The 21,784-nt window shown below is 40.6% G+C and overlaps 1 protein-coding gene across 10 annotated transcripts in view; it reads right to left on the reverse strand.

Moving 5' to 3' along the window:
• Nucleotides 1-20,451, reverse strand: part of SECISBP2 (SECIS binding protein 2) — a 39,531-nt gene extending 19,080 nt beyond the window's left edge. Inside the window, exons 1-10 of one of the 10 annotated variants that reach the window (XM_022560670.3) lie at nucleotides 20,326-20,451; nucleotides 19,173-19,321; nucleotides 13,784-14,033; nucleotides 13,414-13,537; nucleotides 11,912-12,141; nucleotides 8,497-8,578; nucleotides 6,725-6,813; nucleotides 5,080-5,202; nucleotides 3,489-3,578; nucleotides 2,051-2,183 (exon numbers count right to left, since the gene is read on the reverse strand). In XM_022560670.3, the coding sequence (XP_022416378.1) occupies nucleotides 2,051-2,183; nucleotides 3,489-3,578; nucleotides 5,080-5,202; nucleotides 6,725-6,813; nucleotides 8,497-8,578; nucleotides 11,912-12,141; nucleotides 13,414-13,537; nucleotides 13,784-14,033; nucleotides 19,173-19,321; nucleotides 20,326-20,361 (1,306 nt within the window). In that variant the 5' untranslated portion in view covers nucleotides 20,362-20,451. Of the gene's footprint in view, nucleotides 1-2,050; nucleotides 2,184-3,488; nucleotides 3,579-5,079; nucleotides 5,203-6,724; nucleotides 6,931-8,496; nucleotides 8,579-9,959; nucleotides 10,130-11,911; nucleotides 12,142-13,413; nucleotides 13,538-13,783; nucleotides 14,034-17,814; nucleotides 18,794-19,172; nucleotides 19,322-20,325 lie in introns of those variants that run through there. The other 9 variants (XM_022560669.3, XM_022560667.3, XM_022560672.3 and 6 more) reach the window with 9 other exon arrangements.
• Nucleotides 20,452-21,784: the final 1,333 nt, after the last annotated feature.

The raw sequence follows: 21,784 nt of genomic DNA on the forward strand, positions 1-21,784 counted from the left end.
TTTTCACTTTTAAAATAAATAAACTGCCTCAGAGGGAAACATATTTAAAAGACTATGGTGGCAAATGTGCATTATTTCTCTGTATAACATATTGCCAATTTTAACTATCTTGGCTCTAAGAGGTGTTTCAGAGGAGAGAATGACTGCATCACTACCAAGCCAACACTGCCACCCGCTGCATTCCCATGGACAGGCAGGTAATTCATTTCAATCTGGTGAAGCTTTATAACCTGTACAGGGCACTTACGTAAGACTTTTAGGTACACCAAGTCGTCACATCAAGTGGAAGACCCATAAACCCATGTTGTTGTTGTTTTTAATGTTTATCTATTTATTTTTTGCTGCATCGGGTCTTAGTTGCGGCACGTGGGATCTTTTGCTGCGGTGTGCAGGGTTCTCTATAGTTGTGGTGCGCGGGTTTTCTCTTCTCTAGTTGTGGCGCGCAGGCTCCAGGGTGCGTGGGCTCTGTAGTTTGTGACACATGGGCTCTCTAGCTGCGATGCTTGAGCTCAGGAGTTTTGGCATACGGGCTTAGCTGCCCTGTGGCATGTGGGAACCTAGTTCCCTGACCAGGGATTGAACCTGCATCCCCTGCATTGGAAGGTGGATTCTTTACCACTGCACCACCAGAGAAGTCCCCAAAACCCACCTTTTAATAAGACCTATTTCTTAAAATCATCGTACTTAAATAACTTTAAAAATTTTGTGATAAAATACATATAACATAGAAACTATTTTAACCGTTCTTCACTTCACAATTCAGTGGCATCAATTACGTTCACAACGTTGTTGGAAACATCACCACTACCCATATCCAAAACTTTTTCATGCCCCGAAATAAAAATTTATCCCCATTAAACAACTCCTCATTCCCCACTCCCCTCAACCCCTGGTAACCGCTAATCTACTTTCTATGACAGAATTTCCTTCCTTTTTAAGGCTGAATATTCCATTGTATGTATATACCACCTTTTGTTTACCCATTCATCTGTTGATATACATTTGGGGTGTTTCCATCTTTGGGCTACTATGAATAATGCTGCTATGAACACTGGTGTACAAGTGTCTGAGTCTCTGTTTTTAATTCTTTTGGATACATTCAGAGGAGTGGAATTGCCAAGTCACATGACAACTCTCTATTTGGCATTCTGAAGAACCATGGGACTGTTTTCCAAAGTAAGTGCACCATTTAACATTTCCATCAGCAACGGTTCCAATTTCTCCAAATCCCCACAAACACTTGTTATTTTCCATGTTTCTGATTAGAGCTATCATAGTAGGTTTCAAGAACTGCCTCAGTGTGGTTTTAAGTTGCATTTCTCTAATGACTACCAATGTTGAGCATCTTTTCACATGTTATTGACCATACATATACCTTCTCATGGAGAAATGTCTTTTCAAGAGCTCTGCCCATTTTTTATATGAGTGTTACTGAATTGTAAGAGTTCTTATATATTTGGATATTAAATCCTTATATGATTTTCAAATATTTTCTCCCATTCTATAAGTTGTCTTCTCATTTTCTTGATAATGTCATTTGGTACACAAAAGTTTTTAATTTTGATGAAATCCAATTTATCTATTTTTGCTTTTGTTGCTTGTGCTTTTGGTGTCCTTTCTAAAAATTCATCACCTAATCCAAGGTCATGAAGATTTACCTCTGTTTTCTTCTCTAAGAGTTTCAAGTTTTAGCTCTTATATTTAAGCTGTTGATCCATTTTGAGTTAATTTTTGTATATGGTGTGAGGTTGGGGGTCCAACTTCATTGTTAAGCATGTGGAAATCCAGTTGCCCCAGGACCATTTTTTAAATGATTGTTCTTTGTCCTTTTAATGAACTCAACAACCCTGTTAAAAATTCACTGGCCATAGATATGTGTGTTTATTTCTGGATTCTCAATTCTATTCTACTGGTCTATAACTATCCTTATTCCAGCACCACATTATTTTGATCATATATAAACAACTTTTGATTACAAGAAAAAACAGTCACAAAATAGTCTACTGAAAAAGACTTCAATCATTTGTCTGAAATGAAAAGACTCTTTTACCTGAGAACACCACTGGTTTGGAGGACTGCTTTGCATTCTGGGAGTGCTGCTTCTTTTCCAATGCGGTTAGCATTCCTCCCAAATCCAACTGTACTGGAATTTGGCTCTTCTTTCCACTACTTTTAAAATTATTCTAAAAAGTTCAAAAATCAGAAGTTTATTTATAATACTATATTTTACAAATTGTGCTTTTCATTTTATGATAAAAAAAATCATATAATTAATAAGATAAAACAGATATAGGGACTATAAAAATCTTAAAATTAAAAAAAATTAAAGTAATTAAAAACCCAGTCAATTCCAAATTATCTGCCAATATTACCACCAAGGTTGTTTATTTCCTCCTCCTCCTTTCATAACACTGGTTTAATTAAACCACTTACACGTCTGCATCTCCATTGTGAATAACAGCATACATCTACAGATAAGGAACCAAGACTTGTATAAAGTCCTTGGCTACGAAAGTTTATGTGTGGGGCCAGCTGGTTGGTACTACTGCCTCATTAACACCATTCGTTCTCCAATTGCCTAAGTGAGCCAACCAAGTGCCATGAAACCATGGAGGCATGACCAAAAATTTATACAAGTCCAAAACACACCCAGCAGGTGAGTATTATATTTAGGCGCAAAGTCAGATACACTCTAAACAAATGTTATTTCTGAAATCATTCTGATTTGGGTTTTGAGACTGTATAAGGCTGTACGGACGTGTTGTCTCTTGTGCTTTAACACCTCCACTCCTGCCCCACGCCACTGTTCTCTTCCCTGATGCCAAATTCACGCTGAGTGAGGGCTCATGGCAATGGGTGAGTGCTAAGCACAGCACAGGCAGCCACAGAGACCTCTGCAGCAAATTACAACATAGGAATGCAAAGATACATGGGTTTAGAATTTTACTTTTCACAAATGTGAAAACAATCACCCCACTTTGAAAGGCAAAATGACAATGAACATGCCCAAAGTATGCAAGTTCTCCATCTAGATTATGAACTACAAGTTCATTCCTGAATCCACAGTGGGGCTGAGGCAAGAGAAGAATCATTTCTTCCTCTGATCCTGACTACCTGAGTGAAATGCTGGTGGCTCTCTTTTTTCCTTCTGTCAGACATTACTGCCTCACAAAGAGATTCTTCTGTTTCCTGAATAAACTAAGTCAAAGTTTTTTCTTTAAATCCAAGTTAGGCAGTTTGTGTTCCCCTCCTTTCTGATACAGCAATAGCAGTCACCAATAGCCTAATTTCAAAAGTGATAAAGCAGTTTTAGCTTAAGAGCAACTTTGTTTCAACATACTGGATGTGGTTCCCCCCCAATGAAGGAATGAATCAAAACAAAACCACCTGTCCCCATACACAAAGAAGCCTGGAAAGCAGTTTTTCTCAGTTTAGTTTAGCAAGAAAAGTTAAGCCAAAAGCAATTGTGGTTTCAATCTAAAAATTACCTGTGGCTGCTGTTTAGACTGAAATTTCGGTGACTCTACTCTGTCTCTTCTTTCAGATGCAACTGCCAGATTGGGAAACTCCTCGGCATCCTAAGTAAACCACACACCCTTTAGCGCTTCGCAAATCACAATTATCAAATAAGCCCAACTACAACCTTTTCCTTGCTCTTATTTTCTTTCCATAAAAATATCCTTATAAAAGTGCTCAAAGGTGTTATAAAACAGTCAAAACAAAAACAAAAAACTAATGTAAGTGCTTCGGCTTTATTTCACTCTTAGAACAAAGTTAAGGACCGCAGTTTGAATCTCCCTGCTCCAGAGAGAGGGAGCAGGGGCCTCAAGGATGTGGGTTCACCAAGCAGTCTACGAACTGCCCCAAGCACCCTGGCACAAGACTGTTCAAGCACCCATCCTTCAACTATGCTTTTCTTTAGGGAAACCATCAATCTGGACTTCAGGGGATGTAAGCATCTTGTCACATGTGCTGATCCTAGACTAGAAAAAAGAAACAAAGGAACAGGTCTCTAAACAATGTTTAAATCATTTTAAAATGTCTTATGTGCTTCTGTCAACATTTTAGGGACCCTGGAGAAATTATGTGAAAAATGTCGGCAGAAAAAATGAGTTATTTGTTGGCCCAAACAATAATGCTCTACCGCAGTCATAGGTTTTCAAACATGCAACCCCATTACTCTCAAGGGAATGTTCAAAAAGCCCCGGGAGCCCCTCGAGTTTGTGGGAACACCTCGGGCTTGACCCTAAGCTGGCTGCCTGGGAGTACTGCTGAGAGACCCTTCTGCCAGCACCAGGAGCCAGGCTGCTGAGTCTGGTACTGCAGACCCATGAAAAACATAATCAGGATCCAGGATGGCTCCTTGGAGAACAGAGACATTCTTGGAGTATCACTGGACAACAATTTAAAGAGCACTTTCGGAAGTTCATGATATTCTCTTCTTGACCAGGGTCCACGACAGATCTACAGTATTCTAAGTTTCTTTCAATAGTGGAGCATATTATACCAAAACATCTAGATAGAAAAGGAGGCCCTGCAGAAGCCAGCATGCCAAAGCAAAGAAAAAAACAGACCAGAAGATACTGAGGGGTATATATTAGTAGTAGGGCATACACACCATTAAATTTCAATACAAGTAGTTTTTTCTCTAGGCCATTCATTCGTTCACTGAGAACCTGCTATGAGATGGGCACTGCACTGGGGACACCAAAATGAAGAACTGAAGAAAATGGGTGACAACTATTTTCTTTAGCACTACAATTTTTTTTTTTTTTTTTTGCAGTACACGGGCCTCTCACCGCTGTGGCCTCTCCCATTGCGGAGCACAGGCTCAGCAGCCATGGCTCACGGGCCCAGCCGCTCCGCGGCACGTGGGATCTTCCTGGACCGGGGCACGAACCCGCGTCCCCTGCATTGGCAGGCGGACTCTCAACCACTGCACCACCAGGGAAGCCCAGCACTACAATTATTAAAGAAAATGTTGGAGAATTTTTACTTCAGCAACCAGTATGAACCCATTTCTATTAAGGAAGACCCATTTATTATATCAAACAAGGTGAGTAATAAATGTAAATATACTTCAATCCTTGGTGGCTCTTGAACTGTCAGGACTTCATATTTTGATTTAGACTTTTCTTTCTTTTTCTTATTCTTCCTTGAGGCTTCATTTTGCTCAGGATCGTCACCTTGTGATGCTCTGGACTAGAACAACAACAAAAAAAGCAAAAATCATGGGGTTTTAGGACCATTTTTAAAGTCTTTATTGAATTTGTTACAATATTGCTTCTGTTTTATGGGTTTTTTTGGTTTTTTGGCCACAAGACATGTGGAATCTTAACTACCCAACCAGGGATCGAATCTGCACCCCCTACACTGGAAGGCAAAGTCTTAATCATTGGACCTCCAGAGAAGTCCCATTTCTGTTTTAAAAAAAAAAAACTTAAAACAAAATAAACATACTTATTTATTTATGTTTTCAGGAGCCCTGAGGTAAAACAGACAGCAAGTTGTTAATGGAGGCTCCTAGAGGGGTGGGGACCAAAGGGCTATGGGAAAAGGACCTTTTCCATAATTAGATCCTTGTAATATTACAGGTGCTATTTCAGTAATAAAAATTCACAATACAGAAAGTTTTAGAGGGGAAAAAAAAAAAAACATTATAACCACAACGCAAAGCCATCTGGGTCATAGGATTACAGGAGATCCTCATTTTCTCATCTTTATTTTGGGACTTCTCAAAAATAAACTTTTCTTACACCTCTAATTAAAAAATAATTTTTAAAAAGATGCTGGGAAAATAAAATAAAATCTGTTAACTCTTAAGAGTGTTAAAAACTCATTTAGATGGTGACTTGGTGGCCTACTGTGCAGCCTGCGCCCCGACACCAGCGGGGCCTTGGAGCTGGCGAGTCTCCATGTGTACTTGGAGGGGCCTCACAGCCGCCTCCTGTGTTTCACAAGTATGTGCATAAAGCTGTAGGGAACAGGCACACAGGTCTGACTTCACCATTAATTGTTACCAGCAGAGATTTCTCAATCAACCAAGCATAAACACACAGCTCCTGTTTGTGTGGGATGGTCTAAGACACTTTCGATATCAAAAAGTATTCTAACACTCAAAAAGATAGGAAACCAGCACTAAACAAATATGACCATATTTCAACTTAAAATAATGTTATCAGTACACAATGAAAATCAAACCCAAAATCTAGCCCAGTAAAAAAGGCTCTTCAAGAAAGAAATCTAGGGATTGAAAAATAACAACTTAAAATTATTTGAATTGAAAGGAAAAAATGGATTCTGAAATGCTATTTTATAGTAAGTAGCTGCAATTAACCAAGAATCAATTAACATACATGATGATCGCAAAATGTGGCACACAATTATCTTGCTACCAGTACCTGGTAGGTAAAAGCAATGTAAAATCAACAGACAAAAGACTGCAGTATTTTATATACCAGAGCATAAGGTACTGCCAGCATCTCTCTTGTAAAGAATTCAAAATGGTCCACAGATATTTTAAGACCATAGGTCTAACATGCACATCCTTACTTGTGTATAAAAGCTACCACTTGTGTCCCTAGACTGTATTCAATTCAAGTAGTGAATACAACCAACTCAGATTAGTGCCTACAGTACCGAATGAAACATTTCAGTTAGGATTTGAGAAAAAAAGACAATCCAGTGGTACAGAAGAGCAACATAATCAAACTGTGACACGTACCTTTTTAGTAGGATGGACAACATGTTTCTCTTTGTACGAAGGCTCCGAAGATAAAACTTCAGAAGATGACATACTACCATTTCTAGGATCTGCTGATGAAGCAACCATCTTTAGGTTTATCATGGAAGTAACATTTTTAGGGGCTGGTGACAGTTCTGTAGATAATGTCTGCCGAACAACATAACCCATTGGTGTCCAAGATAATTCTGCTCAAAGATAACCAAAATTGTTGAACAATCCCAACAGTAAAAAGAAATTCCAAGCATGCATTACATGAAGTACTCAAGAGCATAGTTAAATTAAGGTGTTGTCAAGAACATTCTCTTGGAAACTACAGTATCCACTAAATTTGTTTTTCCTCTTGGAACATGCATGCTGAATTAACTTGTAAGGGGAACTGACTTTCCTAGGAACTGTTCTTTTAACTTAGAGGTGCAGGTGGTAAAAAAGTTTCCATTAAAAAACAATAATCCACAAATACATCCACGTGGCAAACACACAGAAATAATGAGCTAAAGAGCAAACTGTGGCCCTACTAACCTTGATGTGTACCTTTAACATCAGAAATCAAAGATCACTAAACTTCAGCTATCGCAATAACTGGTAATTTATTTCTTTCTAGAACATAGGCATAAGTATGGCAACACTACTCCATAGGTGCCCATGAAACTCTATATACAGACAAAACAAAAGGACATCCTTCAGGACAAGGGCAGGTCATGTCAGCAGCCTGTGGCTACCCCACAGTGGGGAGACAGGCTGTTCTTGTCACCACAGAGCAATGCATCTTCACAGCAGTTGCTAAAGTGAAGGTCTTTTATTGAACCACGTACGTACCAAACATGCTAACGCAACAGAAAACACACCTGTGAATAAATCTAGAATAATTTTGTAAAAAGGGCTTCTGTTAGGACAAGCTACTCACAAAAACTTCAAAAGCAGAATCTACTGAACTCTCTCTGAATATCTCACTTCTGGGCCAGGTCAGGACAGACCAGCAGTTCTCAAAGTTCTGAGACTCCTAGGACCCTTTCAGGGGTCCACAGTCAAAATTGTTTTCCTGGTAACAGGAATGTGCCATCTGCCTTCCCCACTCTCATTCTCCCATGAGCGTAGTACAGTGGGGTTTTCCAGAGGCTGTACGACAGAGAACAGTGAAACAGGTGAATACCGAAGCAGATCTCCTGAGCCAGACGTTAAAGAGCTGCAAAAACGTAAAGGCTGCTCTCCTCTCCTGACTAGTTTTTTAACTTTGGAAAATAGTTATTTTTTCAAATTAAAATGTGCTATGTTAACCTGTAATGGGTTTATTGTTACTTTTAAAGTGAATTCATAAGTATTTTGTATTTCTCAGTTTTAATTTCAGATATTACAAATATTGACAGTTATCCAAATAAACAGAAATTCTTTGGGGTTCTTTTAAAGGGTATTAAGGAGGTCTTGAGACCAAAAACTATGAGAACCACTGATATAGGTAATGCTTAAGAAAGTAATCATTTCTGAGTTCATAAAATGTCTCACTTAACCGAACAACATTTCATTTAGAATGCTTTACTTGTATGTAGTTTACACTCCTTGTGCATGGATGTGGGATCTCGTTTGCTTACTTCAGTCTTCTAACAATGATGCCAGTTTATCAACCCATCAGCTGCCTTAAAGAAGGCTTTAAAACAAAAACATTTCAGTTGCACTAGACTGAAAATGAACTAAGAAAACAGACAACAATAGACAATTTTTATATTTTAAAATAATATTTGGTAGCCCACTCTTACCTCTTGTACATGAAGAGGGACTGGTAGCAGCATTATCAGTTACAGATTCGGTCCGATTATTATTCTTCACCACCATTCCACCCTAAAAAACAAACCAGTTCTTTTCTTACTATTTCAAAATAAAAGTAACCATTATTTTTGAAATATATAGTTTCCTTCGCCATTCTTAAAACCTGCAAAACATACGCTAATTAAAAATTCCAAACACATAAGTACATAATGTGAAAAATTAAATTACTTTCTTCTGCCAAATCTCATTCCCTAGAGGAAAAACCATCCACCGTCTACAGCTTAGCTAGCATCCTTCTATTTCTTTGCTTAGGACATAAACATTTGTATATCATTTTAAATGGATCTCCATAATGGGATCACACCACACGCAGTAGCATGTAACTTAGGAAAAAAAAAACAACATAAACCAACAATTTCCAAATCAGCACAGATGTACCTACGCGATTCTTAGAGCCAAAGTGCCCACTGTGAATGCAAAAGCTGTCGTTCACCACACCCCCACACCAAGGCTCAAAAAATCCCTGAACATACCCACAAAAACAAATACAGGCCTTCTAATACGTACTCCCTTTCACAGACAGAAAGCTGCCACATGCATGGAACAAGAGGCACCAAATGACACTTGGGGACAAGTGAGTACATTAAGAGAGACCTCAAAATGACCAGCAGCCAAGGTGAAAGGAAAATGATAAATTCACACTGAATGGATTTAAAATAAATTCTGGAGTTCATATGTTTCATAAACTTATCCATTTTACCATTCCATTACATCTAAGCCTAGTTAAAAAAAAAAAAAAAAAAAAAGAATTGTTCAGTGGCCAAAATAGCTGATTGCTGAATATACCTTGTGCCACTTCTCTGCCTGGATAGTAGAAGCCTGTTAACCTCCAAGAGCTGTTTCAGAACAATGGAAAGAACATGTTCCTTAACTAGGACAGAAAGCCCCCATTTTCATTACAAATAGAAATGAAGCAAAATCCTCCATGTGGCATCCGCTGATTCCTGGCCCCGTGGTAGAGCTCACTAAGGGCCTGGAAATACCTACTTCACCCTGGGCCTTCCTGCCCCAGGGCCTCCCCAGAGGACCCACCACTTCCCTACAGACATCAGGCAGGGCTCTCTGGGCAGGCAGGTGTCACTTGCTAACCTGCAAATTCCAAATTACTGCCTGACAGACGCACAACATACAAATCTTGCAGGAGGTGCCGCCTAGAGCACCCACCCCATCCCAGGAGTGCGGAGCTGTCTGCTTCAATTCACTGCAGGACTGAGGCCCAACCCCTGAACAGAATCTCGATAATTTCATTTCGCTACTACCAAATGGATGCAAAACAAGAGTGACTGGGGAAGTGAATTTTTATTTTTAATGAAACATTTCTGGAAACTCCAAAGGCATGGGGAGGTTGGGAGTCTGGCAAAGAGAAAGATGCCATTCTCCCTTCTATTAGCACCTTTCTCAGCTTCCAAAACACTGGGCTAGTCCTGGAGGAGGTGATGTGGCATCAGCATGGCTCTGTGGAAGTGACTGCACACTGAGAAACAAATTCTCTTCCGGCCCCATCCTATAGGCTGCTGTGTTCTCTATGAGGCTCCAGATAGACACAGTATGTAAAGGCAATTATGTTAACTAAAAAAAAATAAATTCATCAAAGGAGAAAATAAAATAACATAAATGACTAAAACACAGCCTGTTCTTTGAGTAAACGTAACTTTTATGCTCACCAAAGCCAATGAAACACTAGAAATGGCTTACCTATTCTAGAATGGTTAAGTAAATTATACATATCAATACCAAAGATTCAATGCAACAGTTATATTTTCAAAAAATATTTTATGACATGGAAAAACTACCACAAGTTTTGAAAAATTCAAACACAAGCTTGTATCATACATGTGTATCCTAAATTGAAAGGAATGCCCCTCAATTCCCACAATGTACCATTAAAAAAAGAGTAAGTGTCAAACATGGTTTTCTCTTGGTTGTACAGCTTCAGACAATTTTTTTTTCCTGAATATTTTTCTCATGTTGAAAGATGTTACTAATACCATCAGGAAAAAAAGGTTTCTTTTAGAGGGAAAATGGGAAAAAAACAAAAAAATACTCCACACATAATTCAAGAGTGTGAATATATAAAGCAATGAGTATGTACATCTCCCCACATAGCATGATATGCCTTACTTCTTGTCCACATATGCAGTACTCATATGTAACAAGTGACCATGACATAAAGTGTCAGTCATGCTTCCACTCACCCTGGACCCGCTGTACTCTGTCCTACTTTTGTACAGTGCTCACAGGTTTGGAATTATCCACTGACCACCCATGATGAAAGCATGGAGCCCCTCGACTACTCAGCTATTCCATACACCCAGCCAGGGCCCAGAAAGCAGTCACAAAGCTGCCTAATGAAACTGTGATTCTTCTATATCAGTCAATCGGCCTTACTTATCACCATTGTGTAAAGGGAAAACACCAAGGTATAATAGTCTAAGGGCCAACATGTGGGGAATGATTTATTTTCTGCACATTATAACACCAAGGTATAATAGTCTAAGGTCAACATGTGGGGAATGATTTATTTTCTGCACATTATAAGCCACTACCATCAAGTCTTCAGAGGGTTTAGAATCCAGGCACCCAAGAGAAGTGCTAGGACAGGAAATGGAAATCCTTTCTCCATTCAAGAGCTAAATGAACTGGTGAGCTCTGTTTTCTTCATTGTTTCTTCTTTCTCCTTACCTCCATACTGGGATGGGCCCCAATTTGTCACAAGCCATTTTAGGGACTACTAACCCAATAAGGTTTTTTCCTGGAAGTCTCAAAATCAATCTGTTTGAGAGGAAAAATGCATCAATTTGATGGAGTAAAACTTTGAGATCAAATGGTGAATACAGTGCAATTTAAAATTATTAGGCACTGAGTGCACTTATTGCAATGACATTTTCCATATCATTGACAAGACTGAGGTGCAGATAAAAAGCCTGGAAAAATCAGAAGTTACACTACACAGTTTTAACATTACTATTTGATTAAAAAAAATCTCTTTCCCTGTATTGGAAAAAGTGCTACCAGAATGCAATGGTAGAAACAACATTTTCACAATGTGCTGTGGAAGCAGGAACCCGTGTTACAATCTTCTCCTCCTGAGACACTGCAATGCTTTCTAGCCACCAGATATGAAGACACTTGCTAAGTGATTCTCTGGAAAGAATAGCCACACCAGGTGTTACAGCTGACTATAAACAGTTCAAACAACAGAGAAAGTCACCTAAGCGAACTGAGAGGCCCCTCCCACACCAAGATGTGAAGTGTAGTATTTGAAGTGATGTCCTTGCATCACTACCCATCACTGAGGAGAAAGGAAGAAAGAAGGGAACAAAAAGAGCAGGAGGCTGCACTCACCTCTGCTAACATTGCAGCAGGTTTCCCCACTTCTCTTAGAAGAGAAACATCAGTAGAGGCAGAGCGTAAAGGCCCCCACTTGAGCTGCTTTTGTATCTCTGGTATCTCACTGTTCTCTCGACCCTGCAGTTCAGGAAAATCCAACCTGGTAAATTCAAACTCAGGTTTGGAGGCAGATCCACTTTTTTCAATGATTCTGGATTTCCTGTCTGTTCGTTTATAATAACCATCTGTATTTACAGAATTAAAAGTAGGGGTAAAAATTTAGATGTTGTCTAATGACCTGTACTCACACTTAAATTGCAGAGTAGAAAGTCTATTGCTATTGATGCAACACGTTATTGTCCAAACAGCCTAATTTTTTGTAGTGTTGTTAACCTTCTCTGTAACAGTGGAAAACATAAATGACCATGGGGGCCACCAAGCAGAAAAACGAAAACACACTGCAAATTTTAGGAGTAATTCTAAAGTGGATGAAATGGCTACCTTAACCTGACTGTGCAGCTGGGCATTTCAATTATTCTTAATACACACTTTAGAGATTTGTGAGATTAAGGGGACTCTTACAAATTTTCTTTAAATAATAAAATTTCCATGTTTTAGTTTGCTGGAAGAAACTGGAGAGAAACAAGTAAAATGAAACTTATAAGCTCTTTCCCATCTTTCTCCTTCAAATGCAAATGAATGATGCTACAGGTTACAATGCCATAAAGCCCCAGCATTTTTTAAATTATTTAATTGTAAGGCTAGAGTTATTACAGTTAACTGTTCAAATTTTCTTTCACATTACCATGTACCAGATGGTTTATGAGTGAAGTCAACACCAAGAGAAAAAGTTACATATCAAGTAACAATAAATTACACATGTAAATAAAATGACCATTCCCAGTAAGTACGCTATTACAAAGGTTTTAAGTTATTATATAAACAGATGATGGCTGTGATCAACGTGCAACAGTAAGTAATTTACACGAAAAAAACAAGACATCGTGTATAATCACTAACTTTCAGCCAGAGACTGGAACAGCAGTTTTCAAGACCAGAGCAGACATGTCCTCTGAATGACTGTCCTGCCCCAGGTTTGGTATTGTTTAGGATGGGATTTAAACCACAGTCAACTCTCCCACGTATTAAAAAGTGTCCCAACAGAATACCAGAGAAGCTATTTCAGGGATGAACATGATCAAATATAGTACAAGGGATGTGACTGTAATTCACTTTTATTTAACAACTGTTTTGAGGCGGGTGATTATCACCTACTTGCTATGTGACTTAACAGAAGTTCTTGCACAAAACAAGGTAATAACATGTTAAGGACACGTCATAGAGCCCACACAAACAAGTTCCCTCCCCGGGAGGAAAGGCCCCCAGGATCCCACAGGAAACCTGATGGCCTCAGTTTTTCATGATGAGTAAGCCCACAAAAATAGTTCAAAGAACAGAGACGTTTCTGGGGGTAGACAAGGTAGGAAGACATAACATACACAGCATGTTATTTTTACCTGATTTCAAACTATTCTCAGCATGAATGGACATACGAGGTGAACTTTTAACTGATTTTAAATCAGATGATATAGGTCCATCAGTCTTCTTAGTGTCAAACTTCTGCTCATCACAGGTTTTCTTCTGCAGGAAACATTAAAAAGTAAACATAATTGAAAAGTAACATATTAAAAAGTAACATAAATTCACTATAAAAAAGGCTCAAATTTGCAAATTCATAAGTACAACTCAACCATTTTTTAGAAAGGTTAGACCATATCAAATTTTAAATATCTCAAAATTTAAATACCTTAAATAACACGCAAGAACTTACCAGTTCTTTATGTTTTAAATGCTAAAGTGATCAACAAAACCAAAACATTTACAGACCTTAAACAGAGCTTTTGTGTCTTGCGGGAGAGGGCACACGTGCTCGTTTCGTGGCTTCACGGTTTGAAAACCTCCGAAACAACCGGGTTGGTTGTAATCATACTGGGAGCCAGGCACTGGGCAAACATTTTGTGACGACTCCAGGGTGTAAGGAGAATAGGCATATGGATGAAGAGGGATCTCAGGAGATAAATATTGAGGTGGAAAAGTTGAAGCTCCAAAAGCCATATCTTCGGCATAGAGTTTCTGTCTAAATAAAACATGTAAATTTTAGTTGCAGATTTCATACCACAAACCAAGGAGCTTAATATTTTGTAATAAACAAGTTTAAACTTTTTACTATTTTTGAGGTCATTTATTCTAGCAATACCTCAAATTAAAAACCAAATAAAACCTCTGAGCACTTTTTCTTAACCTGCAAAGAAAGATGCTGACCTAGTTCTGTTTTTTTCATTACTTATCTGGAACCTCCATGAAAGGACCCAATTATAAGGAACATTAGAAAAGCCCAAGGATGCTCCAGCAGCTTTCCACTCTCATGCTGTCAAACATTTGGAAAAGCCTCTCTCAGCAACCCTGGCCAAAAGAGCTATCCAGACCATTGTCTCAGTAGAGGGAGTTTTTTACTGCCCATCCAACCTCTACCCCGACAACCTGCAGGGCCTGCCTCCTGAGGCCCCAGGTGCCCGCAGACAGCCTGCCCAGTCCCTTCCCTGCTCCAAGCCCACTGCCACATCCTGTGCTCTACTGACTCTTGGGGCTGGAGTTGCAATGGGGACACTACGCACAAGGTGGTCCAGGAACTACACACGCTGCTAACAAGATGGAACCATCTCTGAACACTGCTACTGCCTCAACTTTCTCAAGCTGCTAGGCTAAACTGAAATATAATTTAACATTGATTTTTTTTTTTTTTAGCAAATTTGGTATACGGCCAGAGGTTTCAACCATTTTGCAATGAAAGTTGATACAATGACAAAATGCTAAGCAGCTGAGTTAAATACAAATCACTATCTTCTCATTCCTACAAATAAGCACCAGCAGATGTTTCTGTGACTTTCCAGAGCTCCAAATTATCTTGTAGCAAATCAATGAAATCCCAAAGTGTACTGGTCCACTGAAAGGCAGGAAGAGCCAAAGCTAATGATGAGACATCCCATATGATCTTCCAACTGTTCAACTGTCAGGAGATATGGGCGTAGGCACCACTTACTAGAAGTCGTGTTTCTACTCTGCTGCAAGTAAGAGTCTGCACTGAGGAAGGAAAGGAGTCACTATCTACAGGCTAGACCTGTTAACACACTGATCAGAATGTTCACTGCTTTCGCTTCCATGCAGCACTGAACTGCCTGGAATCACCGTCTATTAATTCATGACATTTTATAACAAGTTTAAATCTTATAAGATCTTTTTCTTGTAAGCAATTGATTCTAGTAATGAAATATTCCTGATTAAAACCCCAACGAACCCTTTTACTGACCATTTTCTGCCCCACAGAACACCTGGCCTAGTACTGCTCTTTGCTGAGAAGAGAAAGATTCAAAGCTTCATCCTGCTCCCCAGATGCTAACCCTAGATGTGAATCTCTGTTTTATTTTGTTTGATGCTCAGAAAATCTAAGGGAGGGCAGGTGAAGGTGAAGAACCTGTTCTCCACAAAAGAAGATAGGCAAAGAAGATGGGCTGATAGCAAAAAAAAAAAAAAAAAAGTTAAAATTACTAGCCCAAGTCCAAAAAATGGATAAATGAACAAACCAATGAAATTCAGGTAAAGAAGGAAAGGGAGGTGGGAGGAGGCAGGATCCAGTAATGGTTTTGAAGGCTGCTGTCACCCAGAAAATTTTTCTCCTGTGAATCAGGAGACCTCGGTTTGGGTCACAATCTGGTTTCCCCCTTTGGACAAGTCACTTGGGTTTCTATCCCCTCACTGATCCTTCTTCCTCTGGAAAGCTGATATTTCTTCTTTCCATCCCAGGTAAATATAGTTACATGCAGAGAGCAACATACAACACAAAACTTCAAAGAGATAACCCACAGCATCTGCAGTTGCAGCTTCAAATGGCTTGCCTCTAAAGTTCCAGTTGCCACGAATCACTCAGACGGCCCTTAACCATAGTAACACACTTCCTCTATGCCCCACCGTCTCATCTGCCCCCCTCCTTTTGCTATTAGCAGCCCCTAACCTCCCCTGCTAATCTCTCAGCCCCACTTCCCCTTACCCCATCACTACCGACGACCACCAAGTCTCCCAGGACCCTCCTTCCTGCCAAGCTCAGTAGCCTCTATTGCATGGTGTCTACTTCTATCACATCACTTGAAAAGCTCCACTAGCCTGCACTTGGCAGCCTCTGCCCTCTCCTTGCTCTCACCCATTTTCCAAAGGTTCCTCCATGGCGTGGCGTCCCCTACACTCTCCCTATCTCATCTGGCAGACTCACTCTGAGTCAGAATTTCTCCTCGTTCTGCTCAGGACTTCACTTACATACTTCAATTCCAACACTTTCACCATCTCCAGGCCTCTATCTCCAACTTACAGGTCATTTCCACTTAATAGTTCACTTTTCCCCCATCTGGCACATATAGCTCCAAAACATAACAACTGGTCCCCAAACCAGCCCCACTGCCAACTTATGCTCTCACGAATAATCCCAAATCGTTCCATGTATTCAACTGGAAACTGCTATAGCGTCTTTTCCACCAAAACCCATATGGACAACCACTGAACCCTTTTCTCTTGCAGCAGGTCTCCAGGTATTTTCTTCTCTATTTCCAGTGCCTAGAACCCAATCAAAACCTTCAAGCCCCTTTCCCTTAAGTTGAGCCAGAAACCAGGAGTGATTATCATGACCCCAACCAAAACAGCCCCAAGAGCTCTCTATTTCCTACCCAACAAACCTAACTTTTCAGCTGTACCATGTAGGCCAATTGACTAGTGGCTTCCCCCTAACAATGGGGCCGTACTCCTCTACTGTCTCCCAAACATATCTTGCATCTGGTCCCCTCTAACCAGGCCAGAACCTGTCAGGAATCCAGTCACTCCTCCACCCACCCACCTGACGTGAGCCACACTCTGTGGAGAATTGCTAATTCTCATAGATGAGAGGTTTAACTTAAAAGCATCCATTGGCACTGTGATTTTTACAGTATACTACAAGATACTGAAAAAGCTCAACTTTACCGACAGCAATAGCAGCTTTGGGGAATACAATGAACTCAGGTCAGAAGAACTGAATGCTAATTCTGGTCCTGGTGCTACGTCTCTGAGGAACTTTGGACAAGCATTTCTAGTCTCAGTTTCTCCTGTGTAAAATAACACACCTCCCTGCCAACCTCATGGATTGTGGCAAGCATGAAAGAAATGAACATATTCAGTAATTCCCAAACAAAACACACATGTCCTCATGCATGTGTTACACAGGATTTGTCACAAAGCAGGTACTATGACAATCAACAAAGCCATCATCCAGGGATGATGACTGGGAACAGAGAACTTACTTTGTTTGCATAACCTCTATTTGTTCATTACACCAGTAAATACTCACTACTTCCCAAACATGGCCAATTCTATATACCAGAATACTTCTATTGATATTTGTCTTGTCTATAACATAAACCTGGAGGAGATTGGTAGTTCGTGTTCTTCCATCTCCACCAGTTCAAATCTATATATAAGACAAAAGCAGGAGCATAGCTCATGAGACAGTCTTTCCCCGCTTAGGAACTAGTGCTTTTCCATGTAATAGCCTTTCACTAATGAACTCCAAATGAATAAATGAAGTCCCCTGGCAAGCACTGCTAGAGGTACTAGAGATGGATATTCTGTTAAAGGTCACTCCTTTAAGGACATACAGAATTAGGTTGCTATACTGGAATAAGTAGGAAAGAGGACATATGTTTGTTACAGAAAATTCTACTCCTTTTTTCAAGGCAGCAAGAGATCTCCATTTAAACAAAATCTGACTATAGCAATGCAAGTCTTAACTTACATTAGAACTGACTAGATAATCACTTCTCTACTGTGTAAAGTCTCACCATTTCATCTCCACTTTAAAGGCACTCATTCTTTCTAAACTTGCCCTTTTGTTTCATGCCTCCTTTGTCTTTAATTGTTTTCTTGCCAGGCAGGAATACTGTCAGTGAACCTTTTCAGTGGTTATAAACAATTAAAAAAAAAATCAAAGCTATAAAGGGATAAGGGGTTAAGAAACATAATTTTAAAATTCAGCATTTAGCATCCTTGAGCCTCTGATTAATCTCAATTCATGTTACTACCAGAATGCTGCTTTAGCTATACAAATATTTTCCACCTTTATATTGGGTCACTAGAATTTCACCCAGCAGATGACTTAAGAGTTCTTGTCACTGAGAGCGATACATCTTGTATTTTATTATGTGAGCCACTCAAGGTAGGAAATGACTCAAAAGAGACCCATGCCAACCTCCCTTTTACAAAGGATGAAATTACAATGGAAAACTTGGTATTCCTACCAAAGACCTTCAGCACATTCAGGCAGGACTTCAACTTTTGTCAAAAAATATAACTTTCCTTATTTCCTAAATACACCAGACAACCCAATGATTTTCTTATTCATTCCAACTTTCATTCTCGTGAATACAGTTCTAGAACTTGTATGAAGTATAAACTATTTTCAATTACACCATGTAGGTATGGGGAAAAAAAGGAAACAAGTCTGACCCAACAAAGGAACATAAAGACAAGGCATGAATAAAGGTGATCCATGCCTTAAAAATAAACCTACAAGTAATCCACACAATTATGTGCAAGGCTTAACATTTATTTTTCTAAATTCAGCTAATAAATGGAAACCATTTTGTAAATACCTAGAGAATAAATCCTGAAAAGGAAAAAGAACATTTAAAGGACAATATAAGCCTTCTTTCAAGTCAAATCTAGAATTTATAACCAAAATTTGTAGAATCCATCTCCATAGGACATGTATAAAGCAAAACAGATAAAAGCAAAACCCACTCATTCCTCATGTTTATTTATTTGGGCGTGTCTTTGCCCAATTTCCTCTCGCCCACTCATTCCTGCCATTTCGTCTCCCATTAGATACATGATACACTTATAAACTGTATGCACAAATGAACTGCATTTCCCACTAATAAATGCAATGCAGTCTCCACTTTCTGTGCCAAAAATAATCAAATGAATATGGAGAAAGAAAAGGAGAGCTGGAGCTTCAGTTTTTGGTGTGGGACACAGTTGAGTTGTGCTACTGGCTCAGACGCTTCTTGGCTGAGGAGCATCTTCTCCAGTTGCTCTGAAAACGTTAATGTGTTAGCTGCTGCATATTTCAAGTCTAATCACCATTAAAGTCAAGCAAAAAAGTCCCCAGGTAAGGCAAAACATTCAGAAGGATACATACTCGGGCACTGCTAGTTCCTGGACACATGGATAGTATGTCGTGGCTGCACAGCTGGGAAAAACGCGTGCTTCTGAAGACTCTGACCATGTCACACTGAGCCCAGCAAATTTAGGGACAAATGGTTTGACATCTGCTGACAACTTGATGCCCTGAGGAAAAAAAGGGGGTTTTGGCTACCTTCTGAGATCAACCAAGTGGGGGAAAAAAAATAAAGAAAGGGAGAGTCCCTCCCTTCTCGAAGCCCCAGAAATGCTAATGTTGTTGTCCAAATAATTCTACCTAGCAAGGACAAGAATTTGTTTGCTAACAATTTCTCCGCAAACACTTTTTCACTAGAAAAAACAGTCTACAAAATATTTAAAATGAAGAATAAGGACAACCAATTAAAGTGAGAGTAAAAGTCAACCCAGACTGTATAGTTAGAACCACAAGTGACGTTTCCTTAGCTTTAACGTAGAATATGGTAGTTTACCTCTCTCAGCTGAGTTAGGGACAATCGAGACTGTCAAACTTAACTGTAGCGCTCAAAACACACTGCGGAAGTTTATTTCTATTAAATTTCCCAAAGAACTTAAAACTGTTGCTTTTCACTCAGCGAAGCACTAAAAGTTGTTTTGTTGAAACGCAAAAGTAAGCGTTGCTAGAAAATCTTTCTATCGCCATGAGCCCTTGGAATACGAATATAAAAAAACTTGTTGGACTTTTATTCTTTCAGTTTTTACATCTGTATTGGGAGTTTTACTTCCACTAACAACTTATAATCATGGTTTTTAATTTGTGTGAAAGCCGATTTATGCGATTGCCAGGGCTCCTTCTAGAGGTACTCTAAGCACGTCGAGCAGACTTCCGTTTCAGAAAACGTTACTAACAAGCTGCTTTAAACACTCGGCTCCCAATCAGCAGTGCGGTGAGCCGGCACGGTAGCGCAACCCCTCCGCAGCCTCGGGACGTAAGGCGGTTTCCCGTCGACAGCGTCCTTTCTCACCGCGTTTAACGGCGGGCCGTGTGGGCGCGCCCGGGGTCTGGGGACCGCGGCCGCCCACCCCGACGCCCCCGGCCCTGTCCCCAACAAGCCTCCGGGCCACGATAATCCAGCTCCCACCCCGTCCGCGCAAGACCATCATTTTGGGGCGCCCAGGGCCGCCATCCTCACCTCTCCCGCGGGCTCCCGCGGTCCCTCCGACGCCATGGCGGGTGGCTAGGAAGAGGCCTGGCCAGGTAGGCCAGTAGCCCGACGGCAGGCGGAACGGAAGCGCGACGCTCCTCCTCCCCGCTTTTCCACCTTTGGAGCGAACTCCAGGAACTGCGTCACAAAAACGCGCCCCGGCCCCGCCCTGCTTCCGGCCGGAAGTGTGCGCGGTGACAGTTTTGGGCCTGCGCGAGGTGCCCAGTGGGGTGACCCTCTGGGCCGCCAAAGCCCAGCGCGTGTGGAGTGTGGAGTTAACAGGAAACTGTCTCCGCAAAGACAGCGGACAACACCCGGTCGGCCAGGCCTGGACGAGGGGACGGTGCACAGGGTGGCGGGCACCTGGAGCGGGGCAGGAGTCTATGGGGAGGCTGGGGACTTAAGGGAACCGCATACCCTGTACTCCTACGAAGGGAAAAAGACAACAAGATTTGGCGTCTTAAATTTCCAGGAACCTAAAGCAGTTTGGAAGTAACCGCGGAAAAGAATTTCAAAACTGCTCAGTTCAACAGACAGCTATTGACCACTAGGGAATGTGCTGGGAAAGGTAGAGATGGAAAAGTAGGGTGGAAGTAAGCAGTCTCCAGGGCAGGAGACTTTAGGTAGGATGGGAAGTGGGAGACAAGGAGTGAGGAAGTGGGGAGGGAGGGACGGTGTAGAGTCAAGAACTCTTGCTTACTTGGTGAAGAGTGCAAGCTGTTTGACAGCGGTTAATTAGGTTGAAAATCAAACTGGAGGCTGATTGTAGGTTTCCTCTGTTGAGTGACTACCAGGTATTTCAAGCAGTAAATGCAGGCAGCTCCAGCTCATCTCCTGGTGTCCTTCTGTGCAGATCCCACAGGGCGATTAAACATACTTAGACACACCCAAACCTCCAGAGTGGGGACAGGTTGAGCATTATGCAGTATACTGGTCTGTACTAAATACAAGTTTACTTTAACGATTCTGGCATCCTTCTGTTGTCCTAACCTGGGACCTCTCGCCAATGGGTGGATCCCTGGGGATGAAATAAGTTCTAGGCTCCTGCCCACCACCACCTTCAGTATTTATTTTGCTCATTGTGTAAAGGCACCACCCTTTTCTAAAGAGAGGGGCATAGAGGACCACCACACTGGGGTCTGGGGTCTTATGCTTACTGGCAGCTCACCTAAAAGGTTTCTCCAGCATAAAGCAATGAAGATAAAAAGCCTCTGTTTGCATTCACTCTATTTTCCTAGCAGCTAAAAAAGCAATTTAACAGACACAAAATGCACACCGAAAGAAGGGTGCTTTTTACAGTGCTTTCGAAGTTTTTAAAATGCTGATATTTTATAGAAAACTGTATCCCCATTTGGCACATGGAAAAGAGAAATGGGGTTAAATGGTTTCTCCCAAGGTAACTAGGTGTGGCAGTATTTACATAAGTGGAGGTAGCCCAGAGTATTAA

This window comes from Delphinapterus leucas, chromosome 6, assembly GCF_059928025.1.
Source record: "Delphinapterus leucas isolate spDelLeu-1000000601 "Yukka" chromosome 6, BTC_Dleu_Yukka2, whole genome shotgun sequence".
Classification (NCBI taxonomy): domain Eukaryota; kingdom Metazoa; phylum Chordata; class Mammalia; order Artiodactyla; family Monodontidae; genus Delphinapterus; species Delphinapterus leucas.